General features: G+C 36.5%; 1 protein-coding gene across 1 annotated transcript in view; it reads right to left on the reverse strand.

Annotated features, from left to right (window-relative positions):
* Positions 1-6,371: 6,371 nt before the first annotated feature.
* Positions 6,372-19,316, reverse strand: part of LOC129279442 (sushi, von Willebrand factor type A, EGF and pentraxin domain-containing protein 1-like) — a 78,853-nt gene continuing 65,908 nt past the window's right edge. The window contains exons 34-44 of the mRNA XM_064111244.1: positions 18,750-18,892; positions 18,392-18,595; positions 16,019-16,149; positions 15,336-15,514; positions 14,513-14,700; positions 12,611-12,772; positions 11,639-11,803; positions 10,244-10,348; positions 9,372-9,600; positions 7,947-8,110; positions 6,372-6,647 (exon numbers count right to left, since the gene is read on the reverse strand). Of these exons, the coding sequence (XP_063967314.1) occupies positions 6,529-6,647; positions 7,947-8,110; positions 9,372-9,600; positions 10,244-10,348; positions 11,639-11,803; positions 12,611-12,772; positions 14,513-14,700; positions 15,336-15,514; positions 16,019-16,149; positions 18,392-18,595; positions 18,750-18,892 (1,789 nt within the window). The 3' untranslated portion in view covers positions 6,372-6,528. The remainder of the gene's footprint in view (positions 6,648-7,946; positions 8,111-9,371; positions 9,601-10,243; positions 10,349-11,638; positions 11,804-12,610; positions 12,773-14,512; positions 14,701-15,335; positions 15,515-16,018; positions 16,150-18,391; positions 18,596-18,749; positions 18,893-19,316) is intronic.

A 19,316-nucleotide genomic window follows, 5' to 3' on the forward strand; every position in this document is an offset into this window, starting at 1 on the left:
TGGTTCAATTATACATGTATTTTATTTCAGACCTGGCATATTGTTCGTTTCATGTGATGTCAAAAAGCTTCAGTATGTCCATGCCCATATCTAAATAATGATATCATTTTGGACTGTACTAGTTCTAAATCACTTTGCAATTCTCAATTATAGTACTAACTTGTCACTAACACTAATGCTACTACCATTTTTAACAGTACATTTAAAAAACTTCATAATAGTACTTGTTCTCCCTAATATTACAAAGATAATTACTACACAAAGAAATGAATATTGTAATCAGACTGATATTCAGCAAAAAATATTCATTTTTATTAGACTTTTTCTTCAAAAATATATTTTGAAAATGATAATCAATATAATTATATATTTCCTCAAGTGACAATTTACAGTGCTTTGAAAGAAAAAAAAGAAACTTATGTACAACATAACAATAAAAAACTTTTGTTTGCATGATATATTTCTTTTTCATTCAAATTATAATTTCAAATGAAAGTACTTTGTAAGTTTAACATTACAGGCCTCTTCTGACACAATGCTTGAAACTTCACAGATCTCTCTAGAAATCTGGATATCTTAATGGCCAACATTTTTGAAGCTGAGTGGCAGCCATATTTCTACCGCCAATGTACTTCCATGAACACATATTTTATTATCCCAGTTTTATCGAAGTACGTCACAAATTCACTTGCAAATACAAACTTGCAGAGTTTTACAAAACTTGATTTTTAAAAATTTCAGTTGGTAACTGAAACCTCCATCATCCCTATAATCATAAGAATATTCTGATTCATATTCAAATCCAGTGAGATCTTGCACTGTAAATGGTTATTATATGTACATGTAGATTACACTTTGCAGTGCTGGCAAAGTCAATGACATATTTCTTTCTGGACGGGACCAGGCCCATTCACACAATGATTCTGGGCTCTGTCTTACAAAGAGTTACGATTGATCCAATCAATTGTAACTCTATGGAAATCTATCCATGTCATAGTTTTTTCTACAGAAAATTTGCATAATGTCTTTTGTAAAAAAAGGAGAACACACCAAATTGTCAAGAAATTAATGAATTTATGGATATACATTTATATCTAGAATTTTTTTTTAACAAACAAACATTTTATATGTTGACGTTGTTGGCTTTCCATAGTTGCGATTGATCGGATCAATCACAATTCCTTGTAAGACGGGCCCATGTCGATAGATGGTGAATGGATATGTTGAACATGCACATAGATGTCTATTCCCATTTTGCATTTCAGTCTTGTATAAGTTTTATGAACAGCTTTGTGAAAACCTCCCCCTCCCCCATCTGAACTCTACAGTTGTCTACCGCATTGAACCAGAATGTGGCCTTCTAGAGAACCAAAGAGTGATGTAAAACACATTTTCTATTTCATTGTTATCTTGAAGGAGCATGATGAAAAACATCCACAGTCCAAATGTTTTTTCTTCAATTCGTCTAATGGCAATTCATCCAATTACCAACTCGTCTACTATCATTTGGTCTATCATCAGATCGTCCACTATCCACATGGTCTAAATGCTATTTCGTCCATTTACCATTTCATCTAATAATCAGTTATTCTAAGAGTCATTTAGTCCATATGCTTGTTCTAATTGGACAATGTGTTAATTAGGCTAAATGAATGAAAATAAAATGGATATTAGACCAACTGATTATGAGATGAAATGGTCATAGACCATTCTTTGGTGATTAGACGAGTGATGATTGGACCAAATGGTTGTTAGATGAAATGTTGACGGACGGAATGGCAGTATACTAAATGAAGGTAGACCATGTGGTGGGTGGTCGAGCTGACAGTAGACAAATTGGTAATTTACGGTCCAAATCTGATGTAAGAATTGGTGTGCATGTTGTTGAGTGTTTGCAGATACGTATCAATCAGAAAGACATGATCAGGGCTTGAACCCCTGTATCAATTTATAACTTTCCAAAGCTCGGATTGCTGGCACATGCCACAATGCCCAGTTAAACCTCATTAGCCCCATTGAAGTGTTTTATTGGCTTGGTATAAGGCCCAGGCAAAAAAATTACTGATCCAATTCCTACCAACCTTCATCTCTTAAAGGAAACCAAAACAAATTTTCAGATTATCCCCTTTATTTTACATATTTCACATCATCTCCTGACCGTTATGAGGCGCCGAATGTACCAATATTATATAGAACAATTATTTGTTATATAATCATTATTTATTAAATAATAACTATTATTTATATATAATTTCCATTTTATTTGTAAATAACTACTATTATATAAAATATCATTTCTAATTATTTATATATAATTCCAAGTAATACTTCATTATTTGTAAATAATAATAGTTCGACATTCCATTATTTATAAATAATGATTATTTGTTTTTCATTATTTATAAATAATGATTATTTGTTTTTCATTATTTATAAATAATGATTATTTGTTTTTCATTATTTATAAATAATGATTATTTGTTTTTCATTATTTATAAATAATGATTATTTGTTTTTCATTATTTATAAATAATGATTATTTGTTTTTCATTATTTACAAATAATGATTATTTGTTTTTCATTATTTATAAATAATGATTATTTGTTTTTCATTATTTATAAATAATTTGTTGAGTTTTCCATTATTTATAAATAATGATTATTTGTTAAATAATGAAAACGTCTACTTCATTATTTATAAATAATTTTTTCGAGTGCACCATTATTCTCATTATTTATAAATAATCATTATTTAATGTTCGAGTTTTCCATTATTTATAAATAAAGATTATTTGTTAAATAATGAAATATCTACTTCATTATTTATAAATAATAATTTTGTTTCAATATCCCATTATTTATAAATAATCATTATTTATAAACAATTTTTACAGTTTGCCATTATATACAAATAATCATTATTTATATACAAATAACCATTATTTATTAAATAATGCCATTATTTATTAAATAATGCCATTATTTATTAAATAATGGAAAACTCGCTATAACATGCAAATGTGGGATCGCCCATGATATGAATATTCATGATGCGATTTCCTTTTTCGTGATTTTTCTTCACAAATTTTTGTCCATTTCCTCTTCATAATGACATTTCTTGAAGCAATTTTCTAGGGATATGGTCTGATTGTAATATTCTTCATTTTCTATATAACTTCGTCTTCGTAGAAATATCAAAAAGTGTAATTTTATACGATTTTTCCTACAGTTCACAATCCCCATAGGCGCGCGTGTACGGTAGGGACAACCGGTGAATCGACGGAGTGCTCTTCATCGAAATACTACGTTGGTTGGTCCCCGGAAGTGGCGGGCGGAATTTAGCCCGAATCCTCGATGGAAGTCGATCAAGTGCATATGAGCTGAGAGAGTGAAATATCAGTGTACTTGTACAGGCCCTTCTACTTTTTATAAATATTTCTTGTTGCTTTTTTTGTTAAGTTAATTTTTCCTGGTGTAGAAATAAGTTTCAGTTCTAATAATGCACTTCAAATACATTTTGGAGTGTCTGTTTGAGGCGTTTGGGGCGATTTCACCCTGGCCCCAAAATGCTCGCAACGACAATACGGGGGCATGATGACCCCTAATTTTTTAAAAACTTATTTTTCTATTGAAAATTATCACAAAATTCACCAAAAGTGTGCACGAAAGCCTTCGTATTTCACTTTTAAAACTCCAAAAAGTGCCCAAATGACAAGCTTGGTCGCTTCGCTGTGTCGTTTTCAACTTGAGAACGTTTACGCGTCTGCTTCCCCCCCCCCCCCCCCCTCCTCCGAAAGAAATTCTGTATACGGCCATGCTCTAAAGAGCCTGGCACATTGATTTATGTATACTTCATTTTCATTATTTTTATCTCATTATCATCATGGCCTTACGCAGAATTTTTTCCGGGGGGGGGGGGGTGGGGGGAGCAGGACGCGCGTAAACTTTCTCATAAAAATCTTGAGAAAGCGAAGCGACCAAGCTTGTCATTTGAGCTTGGTCGCGTCGCTGTCTCGCTTTCAAGATTTTTTTGAGAAACTTTACGCGCGTCCTAGCTGCCCCCCCCCCCCCCCCCGGTAAAAATTCTGTGTAAGGCCATGATGATAATGTGATAAAAATAATGAAAATGAAAAGTACATATAAATCAATGTGCCATATATGCTCTTTTGAGCATGGCTGTTCACAGAATTTCTTTCGGGGGGTGGGGGCAGACGCGCCGGGCGTGTAAACGTTCTCAAGTTGAAAGCGAGACAGCGAAGCGACAAAGCTTGTCATTTGGGCTTGGTCCCGTGGCTGTCTCGCTTTCAAGATTTTTTGGAGAAAGTTTACGCGCGTCATACTCCGGCCCCGGCCCCCCTGGAAAAAATTCTGCGTAAGGCCATGTTGATAATGAGATAAAAATAATGAAAATGAAAGTATACATAAATCAATGTGCCAGGCTCTTTAGAGCATGGCCGTATACAGAATTTCTTTCGGAGGAGGGGGGGGGGGGAGCAGACGCGTAAACGTTCTCAAGTTGAAAGCGACACAGCGAAGCGACCAAGCTTGTCATTTGGGCACTTTTCGGAGTTTTAAAAGTGAAATACGAAGGCTTTCGTGCACACTTTTGGTGAATTTTGTGATAATTTTCAATAGAAAAATAAGTTTTTAAAAATTTAGGGGTCATCATGCCCCCGTATTGTCGTTGCGAGCATTTTGGGGCCAGGGTGAAATCGCCCCAAACGCCTCAAACAGACACTCCAAAATGTATTTGAAGTGCATTATTAGAACTGAAACTTATCTCTACACCAGGAAAAATTAACTTAACAAAAAAAGCAACAAGAAATATTTATAAAAAGTAGAAGGGCCTGTACAAGTACACTGATATTTCACTCTCTCAGCTCATATGCACTTGATCGACTTCCATCGAGGATTCGGGCTAAATTCCGCCCGCCACTTCCGGGGACCAACCAACGTAGTATTTCGATGAAGAGCACTCCGTCGATTCACCGGTTGTCCCTACCGTACACGCGCGCCTATGGGGATTGTGAACTGTAGGAAAAATCGTATAAAATTACACTTTTTGATATTTCTACGAAGACGAAGTTATATAGAAAATGAAGAATATTACAATCAGACCATATCCCTAGAAAATTGCTTCAAGAAATGTCATTATGAAGAGGAAATGGACAAAAATTTGTGAAGAAAAATCACGAAAAAGGAAATCGCATCATGAATATTCATATCATGGGCGGTCCCACATTTGCATGTTATAGCGAGTTTTCCATTATTTAATAAATAATGGCATTATTTAATAAATAATGGCATTATTTAATAAATAATGGTTATTTGTATATAAATAATGATTATTTGTATATAATGGCAAACTGTAAAAATTGTTTATAAATAATGATTATTTATAAATAATGGGATATTGAAACAAAATTATTATTTATAAATAATGAAGTAGATATTTCATTATTTAACAAATAATCTTTATTTATAAATAATGGAAAACTCGAACATTAAATAATGATTATTTATAAATAATGAGAATAATGGTGCACTCGAAAAAATTATTTATAAATAATGAAGTAGACGTTTTCATTATTTAACAAATAATCATTATTTATAAATAATGGAAAACTCAACAAATTATTTATAAATAATGAAAAACAAATAATCATTATTTATAAATAATGAAAAACAAATAATCATTATTTGTAAATAATGAAAAACAAATAATCATTATTTATAAATAATGAAAAACAAATAATCATTATTTATAAATAATGAAAAACAAATAATCATTATTTATAAATAATGAAAAACAAATAATCATTATTTATAAATAATGAAAAACAAATAATCATTATTTATAAATAATGAAAAACAAATAATCATTATTTATAAATAATGGAATGTCGAACTATTATTATTTACAAATAATGAAGTATTACTTGGAATTATATATAAATAATTAGAAATGATATTTTATATAATAGTAGTTATTTACAAATAAAATGTAAATTATATATAAATAATAGTTATTATTTAATAAATAATGATTATATAACAAATAATTGTTCTATATAATAATGGTACGTTCGGCGCCTCATAGACCGTGACATATGTAGGGTGAATTATATTTTCCCCATGACAGGTTATGCTCAGAATGAGGCAATATGCAATTTTAAAGATGATAGGGAAAATCTGAAAAAATGTGTACAAAACAAATGGAGAGTTGTCAACAAAATCAGCCTTTTTGGAGCATGTTTGCCAATTTGAGGATCCCATAGAAAGTACAAGACTTTTTAACACCCATAACTTGCTTATTTCACAACCAACTTTGATGAAACTAGTTTTAAATTGTTCCTCTTGTTTTATTTTTTCCAATAAGATTGCTTCTTATCTTTGGTTTTGGTTTCCTTTAATGCTTGTCATCATGCTCTTCTCAAGATATGATATTAAAAAAAGATGAAATGCAACAGAAAATGTGACATCAAATTAGATCTCTATTGTCATGTTATAGCTTTATTGATGGCAGGATTATGTCTGTGATTCATCGAATGTCGTCCAGACTTGAACGTTTTCCTTTGGAGCATCGTCCCCCGGGTGATCCTGATCCTCCGATTTAAAAAGGGCATTGCTGAAACTATTCCGCTTGGCTGTAAAGAAAGAACAGATATGTGCAAATTTTCAGGTAGAGGATAGATAGTGTAGCAAGCAACATTGTGGAAAATACAAACGGGTCAAGGGCATTTCAGACTGATATGTTTGAAATAGACTCTAAAAGTTGCTTTTACTGGGGTTGCTTCTAGGGCATTACGAAAATACACCGTTTGGGGTTTCACCGCTGTTGGGGTCGCAAACTGCGGTAATAGACCCCATTTTTTGTTTGAAACTCTCATTTCTCATTTGAACATTTCCAAGCCTCGATAAACCCATCTTGGCCAGGTAATCCCCGTTGTCTCAATTTCACCTCCACTGGCCAGTAAAGCCAAGGACGAAATGATAAACAACAGCTGTGCTATTACGTAAGACTTCTCTGCCTGAAGAAGGAACTTCGGAATTAAATTATTGTCTTCGATATTTAATCACGTTTTCAAAGGCATATTGTATTCAGACATCCAATATTAGTCCTTTTTCAATTTCGAACGAAGAAAATCGACCTCGAAATAAGGAAAATAAGCGAATAAAAATTAGGTTATGCTTTGCATGCAGGGACTGCCCTTAAAGCGCTGCGCACACGATGCATTCACCGCGTGTATACACGGAACTCCATAGCAGGCTCTTAGACACGTTGCAATCCATCGTGTGTGACCCCCTGCTGTGCTGGGCTGTCGCGTTATCTTCAGACCGAGGTCAAGAAACAGGTGTTTTGATACTTAAATTTCTTGCTTGGGGGCATGCAGTTCGGGATTATAGTGGTTGGAGAAGAGAATTGGTGAAAACGATCTGGGGTATAGCCTTCTCAAACGGAGGTATTTCGTCATGGATAATTTTGAACTGATAGAAACAGGAATGGTAGCACAATACATAAAATATTTATTTTAAATGAACTAGAAAAACATCTTTGACAAGATAGACTGTCAGTGAACTGGGGTGGGGGCAAAGGGCCTATTTCTTTGAACACTTCTCTTCATGTAAACTACTTGTGAAGCTGAAAATCCAGTCAACCAAAGATATCTAAGTCATGGGGAACATGTTTCATTATTGCTTGAAAAAGGACCGACATCTGACGGGAATGCGATGCTTATTTGCTAATTTCTCAACAATTCAGCATTTTTTTAAAATAATAATTTAGGGCTAAGCAGGCTTAGCTGAAATCACTGGTATATCAAGTTGCTTTCCCCAAAAGATGTCTCTATTGCAGATATTTCAAGTGTTTTTCACAAAGTCTGAAATCAGCAAATAATAATCCACGCTCAATTAAAGCTATTACCCATAAATAAAAACTGGCATACCCTGCGGTGTATCTTCATCTCCGTAAGTTGCTAAATGTTCCAGATCAAAATGATCCATCTCCTGCATCTGATGATATTTTCCATCTCCAACAATACCATCATCCTCATCATCAGTGTATTCATCGGGAGATGAACTGATGTTGGTTAATTTTATCATTGGAATGCTGAGGAGGCGAAAAAATTTGTATTGGTTACATTTCTTGCATTTGATGACAGTATCTAGGCTAGAGTATATTCACCACATCACCACCACATCCCCATTACCATAATCAACATCATCTACGCCATCACCACCATCATCTTCACCATATCATCTTTATCACCATTATCATAATCACCAACATCATCGTCATCATCAATATCATCACCATCAAGATCATTATCATCAACATCATCATCACTATACTAAAAGAGTTTTCACCAGCGGCTGACCTAATGTTTGTTATTGTTATCTTTATCAAATTTCAATATTTCAATATTTCAATCACATTGCCAGTAATGGATTTTAATGATTTTTCTTTTCCTTCAACTTATTTTCAGCAATAAATAATATATTTTTATGCAATAATAATGAGCAGAGTATGTACATATTTTTTTCACTCTTTTGGGGGTATTTTCTATGATTTTTAGGGGTCCACATAACAAAATCACTGGCCACACCACCAGACATCACTTTCCCCTGCAGAAATTCGGTGGATTTGATGGTGCGCCACCTATCGACTGCAGCAAACAGGCCAATTGTCTAACTTCGCGGTCGACAGTAATGTGTCTGTGATGCTTCAAAAATGTGGCAGGAATTCACCTAAAACGGTCGTTTCGCACAGAAATATGCAGGAAAATTTCAATTAACACACCTCCTGGGCAATAGTAAACAGTATATCCGGTCGAACCGTGTCAGCCAGTGCTGAATAATCGAATGCATGCATGCGCTTTAGTACTAGCACGTGCAACAGATGTCAATTTTTTTCCCATGAGGCATTGCAAATTTCGGCCTGTCTGCTGCAACCGATACATGGTGCACCATATTGTGAATCCACCGAATTGGCACTTTAAATAATTCAATAAAGAATGGGTTAAGAGTTAAGGTTAAAGAAAAAAAAGAAATATATATATACAAACTTTGTTAAGGGTTAAAGTTAAGAAATATATATATATATACAAACTTTGTTTGCTGTGACCAATCTGATGCTAGTAAATGCTGCTTCCCATTTTTTATTAGAAATAAGTTTATAAAAGTTGGTGAATGTGAATGGCATGGTAGAACATATAAGATAACAATTGTGCCTGATCAACCCTCAATCTAATTTGTCTATTGGAGCTCAAGTTTTATCATACATCCAAAAAACACTGACTAACCCACCGACCCTAATGTTTTCCCCGTTATTACGACAATCAAAAAAATTTCAATGCCTAATTTCTACTCACTTATCAGAACGTCGCTTCCACAGCACCACAACGATCACGAGAATGATAACGATCAAGAGGAAAAGAACAACGCAGATACCGATGACCACCCCATGACCCAATCCACCCTTTACTTCTCCCGTCTTCCTTCCCGGTGTATGGGGGTGCCCTCTTGTTTGTGTTGTCATGGTTACAGTACCTTTGCCATCAGTTACCATGATGGCAGGAGACGACTTGATGCTCAAGGTTCCTATGAGGAGAGAGTGATGGTACATGTATATTTCATCTGAATTATATTGTTCATATGCGAAAACTGATAGAGAAAGTGCTAAAAATGAATAGAGTACTGAAGTGTGACGTCATCAATTTTCACATTTTTCATATCAGCGTTTTTGATTCCATATTTTGGTAGAGCATGATGAATAACCCCCACAACCCAAATTTGGTGGGAATCGGATGACTGAAGCCAGTGCGTTGTGTGTAAATGTCTCTCCCCTGTTTCATAGATGCAGGCTATGTTCCAGTGGAAAACACTCCGTCCCTCGGATAGGACGTTAAATGGAGGCCCCGTGTAGAGGAGAATCACCACCTTTGCACGTTAAGAACCCACTGCACTATTCGAATAAGAGTAGGGGGAAACCCCGGTGTAGTGGTCCACCTGCATTCCCCAACCAGTTATCGGGAGGAGAGACCTGCGTGTCACAGTTCTGTGTGCGCGCCCTTCTAGGCGACCCAGATTGGCTGGCTCCTCCAATGCGCCTTTGAATGTCTTTGACAGATATATGGCGCTATACAAATGCTGTGCATCATCATCATCATCATCTTATTCATTGTTACACTTTTTTTTTAGAATTGCACTTCTGTTTGTGAAACAGACCCCCAGATTCACCTACCGGGTTGAGTGGTCTCCGATTGTGCATTAGAATCTGTCGGGGTCACTTCTCCGCTAATATCATCCCCTTCTGTTGTAGGGCGTGGTGACGTCACATCAGCAGGATCTGTAAATCAGTTCAATGATTGCTTGCTCATATAAATATCGATAATGATAATACATTGGATTGCACTTTTTAATCCTTTATATTACATCTTTTTTAATCTTATGTTTCTTATCTCATGCTTTAAAGTAGATTTGACTTCAAATATAATGGGGGAATTCCATACCTCTATAGCATGATCATAGATTAACATTCATTCTCTTCCAAATACAGTGGACATAATCTTTACAACCCCAGTTATGAATCAGCCCCCCCCCATCCTATTAGGGTTAAATATGCAAAACCTCTCTAGTCATGAATATCAATCGGATGAAAGGAGTCACTTTTTTTGGGAAATGCCTACTGACTGTATAAAGGTATAACTTCATCCAAGTCAAATCTTTTGAGATCACAGAAATCTGTTCATCTAGGGATGCTTTTTTTTCCTACGAAGAGGTATACAACACATGTTTTGCATATCCAGGGCTCCATCTTACAAAGGGTTACAATTGATCCAATCAATCTCAACTTTACGGAAATCCATCCACACCATAATTCTACAGGAAATTTGCACAGTCTTCTAAGTAAAAAAAAGAGAACCACACTGAATCTTCAAGAGAATGATGAATGTGTGCATATGCATCATATTTAGAAAATATTTTGAACAATGTTGCTGGCCGTCTGTAGTTGTGGTTGATCGGATCAATCGCACCTCTTTGTAAGACAGTGCCCTGGTATAAAATTTGCTTTGACTTGGGTGAATATTTGAATTGCGGAAGGTAGACATATGCAAGTTGACCTATATTCTTTGTCTTGCCTTGTATGGTAAAGTCATATTGTCTCCATGCTTGGACCGAAATTTGCCAAATTAAGTAAAGGAAATTTTGTGATCTGATTTTATGGAACAAAATGCTCAGACAACTGATCTCCAAATATTATATGGTACCATATTCTGTTTCACAAAGTCTATTCCTTTCAAAATATAAACTATGTTCAATAAAAGATAAACTTGAAGATCAACCAACTTTATAGTTTAAGAAAAAATTTTTATTATCTTTCCATGGCACTTTCAACAATTTGGTGGCTGTGAAGACAATTGGGGTTCACTGTTTATGCTGCCAGCAATAGAAATCTTATTTGCGATAGAATGGCATTGGTTAAATTGATAGGTAGGTACTGCGAAATGGAGTAGATGAAATGAACATTTATTTAAGATCAGTATCACATTTAGCTATTCATCATTAAACCACAGATTTATACCACATTTAAAGTTAAACAAGAGTTCAGAAGGGGGCCTTTAAGCCATATACTGACCTATACATGACCTTGAAGAGGAAGCTCCAGGACCAGACGTTGTAGTGTTACCCGAGCAAGGTTCACAGCCTCTCTGCCCTCTGTTCTCTTGGAAGGAACCTCGAGGACACTGCAAGCAGTCGGGTACAAGACCAAGGTAGGAGTACGTCCCAGCCAAACACATGTCTGAAAAGAAATTATTTATAGAATTTATATTTCCAAGAATTTACTACTTTGTCATAGTATTCTGTGTTGTTAGAAATACAGAATTCTGCATCTTGTACTTTCATTAGCATCTACTGGCAAGGCATAATTTTACACTTGACCACTCTACACCCAGGGGGGTGTTTCATAAAGCTGTTTGTAAGTTAAGAGCGACTCTAAGAAGGACTGGTGATCATTTCTTGTGGTAAATTGCATACACCAAAACTCTCATTGGCAATGGTTTATTAGCGCGTAAGAAAGGTTTACCAGTCGTTCTTTAAGTCGCTCTTAACTTACGAACAACTTTATGAAACGGCCCCCAGGTTTCATAGGCTTAGCAATAAGAGTCATGACAAGCCACTGCTGGGATACTCCCCTAGAACTAGTGCAGATTGTGTGCATCCACCCTATGCGAACAGACCTGTATCTAATGACTGGGGTAATAATATATCATCTGTAAACCGCTTAGATAAGTTGTTCAGGGCCCCATTTCATAGAGAATTGCTTTGATAGCTGCAACACTTGCTAGAATGTCAACTTTCACTGATTGATTGACTGAATGGTTTATTTATTTCAATATTCACTGAAAATAGCAGCCAAATGCTGAATTACATTCACTTTACCTTGGAAGAGCCAATCAGGGAGCAGAACTTTCACTGTTGCCACGGTAGTTGAAATTCAAGCACAAGTTTCTATCATATCAACTTTTTATGAAATGAGGCCCTGATGTGGAAAGTGCTATGCATTTATTCCTAGTAAATATTGTTACAAACTATACAGTTTTATCACCTTCACAATGGTCCGCACTGTATGCACCAGTAGCTCGGGTACTCTTTCCGTCAGCACAACGTATACAGGTCGTCTGCCCCATCAGACTCTGATAGGATCCCTTACGGCATCGCTCACAGACGGGCGCCCTCAAGTTCTTGAAAGTGCCAGGAGGACAGTATTCTGTAATGCAAAAAAGATAAGGATAGTTACAATAATAATAACAATAATAATAATAATAATGATAATGACTCAAAAGAGATCATCTTGTCTTCAACAGAAATTTAAGCCTGGCTCACACCTTTGCATTGTGCACTTGCATTCAGCTGCGGAATGCCTGAAGGCACACAAACAAAAGTCAAATGCTTCTCAACACAATGAACTCAACTAATACGAGGTCAATACGAGGCTTTGCATTCTGACTCGGTAGTTTGACATTTTTTCAAATACCCGTAACTGAACGCAAGCAAAATCCACACGAGCAAGGACGAGAAACACAAGCAGCTTACACAGGCAATAAAGCAGCGTTAGTGCTCAAATTACATTGACTACAGTATAAAAATTGTACTGCAGTCAAAGAGGCTACACTAAAAAAAACACCATAACCAGTCATTCAATGGATGTTGTTTTGATATGCAACAAAATATAACAGAGTCTGATTGACTACCGTGCTTTTGACTTTTGGGCCAATCAAAATTCCCTGATTTTTCCCTCATTCGGATGCATTTTCCCCTGATTTGAGGTATTTTTTATAAAATTCCCTGATTTTTCCCTGATGGAAAAAGTAAAATAATTTCCCCTGATTTCCCTGATGGGCTGGGAACCCTGTCTGACGAGCCCATAGGCAAAAAGTGTTAATGCAACTGAGTATTTTGCTGCATATAGTTAAGTTGTGATTGCAACTGAGTATTTTGCTGCGTATAGTTAAGTTGTGATTGCAACTGAGTATTTTGCTGCGTATAGTTAAGTTGTGATTGCAGCTGAGTATTTTGCTACGTATAGTTAAGTTGTGATTGCAACTGAGTATTTTGCTGCGTATAGTTAAGTTGTGATTGCAGCTGAGTATATTGCTACGTATAGTTAAGTTGTGATTGCAACTGAGTATTTTGCTGCGTATAGTTAAGTTGTGATTGCAGCTGAGTATTTTGCTGCGTATAGTTAAGTTGTGATTGCAACTGAGTATTTTGCTGCGTATAGTTTGCTGTGTATTGCTGCTTTCATCTAACGCAGCAATGCGCAGCTTGAAGCGTGAAGGTGTACGTGAACCAGGCATAAGGAAATCAAGATCCCGGGGGGGGCACTCAGTATATATTGCATAGTGGGTATGTGCCGCGGAGGGGACCCCCATTTTTACACTCAAATTTCCGTTCCGAGGCATAGCATTTTTGTCTTATTGAGAAAAAGAACAAAGAAAGCCGCTCCAGAGCATGGCATTTTCTTCTTCTCGAGAAAAAAAGAGGAAAAACTTCCGCTCCAGGGCTTCGCATATTTTCCGTTACGCCGTTCCGGTCGCAATTTTGGTGAAAAGCGGCCGCAGCTCGCTGTCCGACCATCGCCTCTGCGCTAGCGCGCCCGTCAGTTGTGCCGCCGGGCTAGCTGCATGTACGTTCCATAGGGATGCATACGCACTCGCACGCAGGCGACCCGTTCCAAGGACCCCCGTTTTCACAAATATTTGTAGTTCCGAGCCCGTTCCGAGGACCCTCCTTTTTACAATGAGCACGCTTCAAGGCCCCCGTTTTTTGTCTCGCCCGCGGCACACCCCTACCACTTTTTTGGTCGAGTGCCCCCCCCCCCCCGGGATCAAGATCTAGGCTCCAAGCAGCCAGGACTCAAGTTGTGGGTTGTCAGGAGTACTCCAGTGAGATTACCCCTGTTCACATTGATCACCGAGTACTGCCAAGAAAGAAAAAAAAAACTCACCACAAAGCTTGTTGACTTCGACTTGACCACGCCCACAGATGGGCATGAAATCCCCAAGCCCGGATCGGGCGGGGTCAAGGGTTGCTGTCACGCTATTCGGAAGCGAGAGCGAAACATCATCCTGACTCCACATGTTGTTTATGCTTGTGTCGTAGTTACTGAAAAAACTTGGAACCGATGATACATCACTGCATTACATCAAAAAAAGAAATAACATTCGAAAGAAGAGCAGGCACAACTATAAGGTTTATATAATAATATTACAATTTATATGCACATCCTGGCTTATATACAAATAATAGAGCTGGTGATGTCATAATCGCATCACAACTCGATATCCATACTAACTTTAAATCAATCCATCAAACAGTTCGAGTTCTTCAGTTATTGAACAAAAAGTTTGTGGATGGATGAATAATAATGCTTCCAACAACCATCTCAAGTGGGCAGAGGCATAAAAATCAAAAGAGAGTAAAGCCGTGCAAACTAACTCACCATGTGTTCTTCATTTAACAGGAATTATTCAAATTCAAATTCTGTGCAACTGCATAAAGCACATGAACGTACATACATTTTTATGTCCCTATAAAGTAGGCCTATGTCCCACAATGTATGTCCCTACAGAAGGGAACTTCCTAAAATGATCTATCTCTGTCTTACAGTACATGTGAAAAGCTTAAACACTCTGAAATTATCATGACTAAAGCAGTTCATGAAGCAAACTACATGTAAAGTATGGAAGGAGAAAACGGGGGGTCGGGTGCCCTAAAAGGTTGATTATATCATGGAATTGCCCATTTACAAATCATTAGTAAGTGAATACCTTGTCGTTGTCATCCTTAGAGCAAATGTAGCTGTATCTGGCGGTGGTGCGACGGTCCTTGGAGGACTCTCTCTTCTTCTTCTTCTCGGTCCTCCAGCAGGGACGGATGAATCTGAGCGGCAAGACACCGATATGTCGGAGAGTGCGCAGCTGACAGAGTTCTCACGGCTACATGCTTTCTGTTTCATGCAAAAGTAATAGAATTATTCTAATTAAGTTAATAGAATTACGTGTCTCATAATTCGTCAAGTAATTAAAGTAGGGTCATGAATCACAATTGATCGGTTACTAGGTTAAACAGCAAAAAATAAAATTCACAATTTTTTTTTCAAAATAAATTAATTACTGGTGGTGAACAGACCATTTAAAAGTTAAATTGATGTTTGCATCAAATTAATTTCTTTATAGTGTTTGAATCTAATATTCTGCTATCTAACATTTTGTTATACATGTAATTAAGGGTCATCATTTCATAAGGCTACATGTAATTACTTTTTGTTGGCCCCTGTTACTATGAAATGTTCAGAAGTATTTTTGTGAATTATTTATTATTACTGATTATGTATTACAAATTTGAACATAACATTGTATTTGTATGTTTTATATGGAGAATGAAATAAAATGAAACTGTGAACTTGTATAGCAATGATTGGCAGGTACATGTATGTATACATTGTACTTACAAACAGACTACTCGTTTGGAAGAGGGTCTCAAAACTTGTTTGGAGATCATTTCTTTCTGTCGGACAGCGTCCATCTAGGGTGAATACCACGTCAGCAGTCATATCCCATGTCACAGAAGAAGCAACTTGTCCTGAAATACATTACATAACAGAAACACTGTTAAAGACCTGTGCCGGCTGCACAGAAACGTTGATAGCCTAAGAGAGCGTTAACAGTAGGCTCACTCACATTTTTAGATTGTGAAGTATATAACTTCTGAAGGTTTCCATCACGAAGAAGAATAGTGTAGTAGGTTTCACGGTACACCATGTATCTTTCTTGGGAAAATGTTGGTCCTGAAAATGACCACCCAAACTCGATGTTTCGACAAGTGTGTTCTTCTTGTCTTCAGGATTGTGAAGTAAAAATATTTATTCATTATTATTATTATTCATTTGCCCATAAAAACATACAAAAATTGTACAATGTAAATACAAAAATACAATTTGAAATTGAATAATTAAATATGAAAAGTAGAAATGAAAAAAAGAAGAAAAGAGTACCAAAACGTTTTTTCCACGGGCCAGTAAGTAATGCATTGTTGTAACATTAGGCATCACTGCCACATAACCGGTTGTAACAGGGCCTCTGTTAGCGCATTGATATTGCTAACAACGTTTCTATGTGGTCAGTACAGGAATGTAACCAAAGCCGGCCTCAAGGCCACATTCCCAGGGGGGTCACTCTGCACATGGACTGCTACCCACCAACCTCAGAAATGCACCCTAAATGGCGTAATGACATTAAGTAAATTTGCAACCCAAAATTGCGTAACCCATGAGAAAAGCCACCCTAAACGGCGTGAACAGGGAAATCCCCTAATTTGATACCCTAATTGGCGTAAACATCAAAATCGATGTTATACCTGTGGGCGTGTAGGTAACGCATGCTGCCTAGTAAGTATAGAGACTAGCTAGAACTGTATGGGGGGTAACTCTCATCATGGATCTAATAGTAATAGGTCCATGCTCTCATAAGTGCTGCTCTGGCCGCGCCGGCGTGTGGGAGGATTATTTTGTATCCCTTAAAATCGCCTTTCATGGTGTTTATGGCTTATGTCTGCTCCTGGGTCTCCTCAAATTTGCACCCCTAAATGGCATAATTTCCCGCATAATTTTCATAACCAAATTAGCAACCCTAAACAGCGTGAAGAGAGAAAGAAAAGGTTACCCTTATCGGCGATTTACGAGCGAATGGTGCTGAAATGCAACCCTTTTTGCCAAAGACGTCGACGCCGCCCGAGTGCCTGAAACGGGACCCTTTTCGACGCTTTTTCTGGACGCGGGTGCATAGCAGGCCATGTGGAGAGTGACCCCCCGGGGCCACATTATGCCAGCCATATCCTGGCAAAAACTTGTCGTTTAACTATGGAAAGCCAACTGTGAAACATATAGCTACACATGTTCAATTTATCAGCTCTTTTGACAGTGAAATCATTCATAACTCTTGAAATGATGACCAACATAGTTTTCTTCACTATTAAATGTATGAGGAAAGAGCATAATAAACATAAACAAAATACAAATAATAAGAAAAAATCAGCTTCCCATAAATTTGGCGCACAGTTAGACCATGGCCCAAATTGAACTAGACATCAGAATATGGGCTGCCATTAACACATGCACTGACCAACTTAAGTGGATATTTAAATTTGACTTTCAAATTAGAAAAATTGAATAACATTTGAATTCATGGTCAAATTTGAATTTGATTTTAAATTGAGCAACGTTAGGATTTGAGAGTAAAATCAGTAATTGGGTTCGAAGAGATTAACATTGGCATTTGAATGTCAATTGAGTATCATCAACACTTGGGTTTGATTATTCATTAACATAAGAATTTGAATTAATTAAAATGAGCACATGATTTATTCATTTTTCTTTAACAGAAACATTTGACTTTCAAAGGAGTAACCTTTGAGATTTGAGTTAAATTTGACTTGAGTTCTATAAGCTCATTGAATAACTTTGGCATCTGATTTTGAATGGAGTGCCATTTACATTTGACTTTGAATTGAGTAAAATCAGAATTTGAATTTGAAGCGATTACCATTTGAGTTTGATTTTCAGTAGCATATTAAGCATTTGAGTTTAAACTGAGCAACATGTGAGTTTGAATTGAGTAACATTAGCATTTGAGTTTTAATTAAGAAGTATTTGAGTTTAGAGTGAGTGATATTTGAGTTAATAATATGTACTGAGAGTGCATACTGGTTTTAAACTGCTCAGTTTAAACTGAGCAACATGTGAGTTTGAATTGATTAACAGCATTTGAGTTTTAATTGAGAAGCATTTGAGTTTGGAGTGAGTGATAATTGAGTTAATGATACATACTGCGAGTGCATACTGGTAGGAAAGGATTCTTATCCCATTCTGTACTGCTATTCCACAATCCACTACTCTGGCAGCTGAAGACCATTTGGATATCCTCACTGGCCTGTATGAAACCTGCATTACACGCGAGACGACACACCGACCCTGACTCGTCACAGGTCAGTTGGGAGTTGGGCGGGGCTACCAGCTCAGGACATTCCGTAGCTGGAAATAAAGACAAAAATAAATACTGTTGAATCTGTCCAATTCATTCAGTTTGACTTGGAAATAGAAGATGTAAAGAACATGTTTCGCACATTCTGGTCTGAAAAATGCTTGATTATTCAACTAATCTACACATCAAAAGGTTTGTACTTACACTGTATAACTTCAAATTTCAGGTTGCAATTAGCTGTGTTGGAAGCGGTGTCCATAGCCATGAAGTTCAGTTCTGTGTATCCCCATTCAAAAGCAAAATTGTCTTGCCATCGATAGCGTGAATACCACTGCACCTTCCGTTCACTTAATTAAAAAGAAATGAGAACTTATTGAAATCCTTTTCATGAGGCAGTTTTATGCATAATTCTTTGAAAAATAGAAGATATTTAGACATAAAAAACCATTAAAAATTACAATTTGTGGAATCTTTAGGCCTACTAGATGGGGGGGGGGGGGGGCTGCTCACAAGTAACATCACAGAATCAAAAAGTATTAAATAGATAACTTGATTATTCTTCAATGGATGTACTTCAAATTCTCATTGATATTTTGTCTCACTTTCCTGCTTTCAATGAAAAAAACCTGAACGGCATCAGGCTAGACTTCCCCTATTAAAGATATAGCTTAATCAATTTGATTTTGTTTATGTGAGCTGCTAGGTCCCGTTTGATACCTGTGTCTATGATATGTTGAAAAATGAAGCCTGAAAAAAATTCCTTCTGAAAAT

Source organism: Lytechinus pictus, chromosome 16 (genome assembly GCF_037042905.1).
Source record: "Lytechinus pictus isolate F3 Inbred chromosome 16, Lp3.0, whole genome shotgun sequence".
Lineage (NCBI taxonomy): Eukaryota > Metazoa > Echinodermata > Echinoidea > Temnopleuroida > Toxopneustidae > Lytechinus > Lytechinus pictus.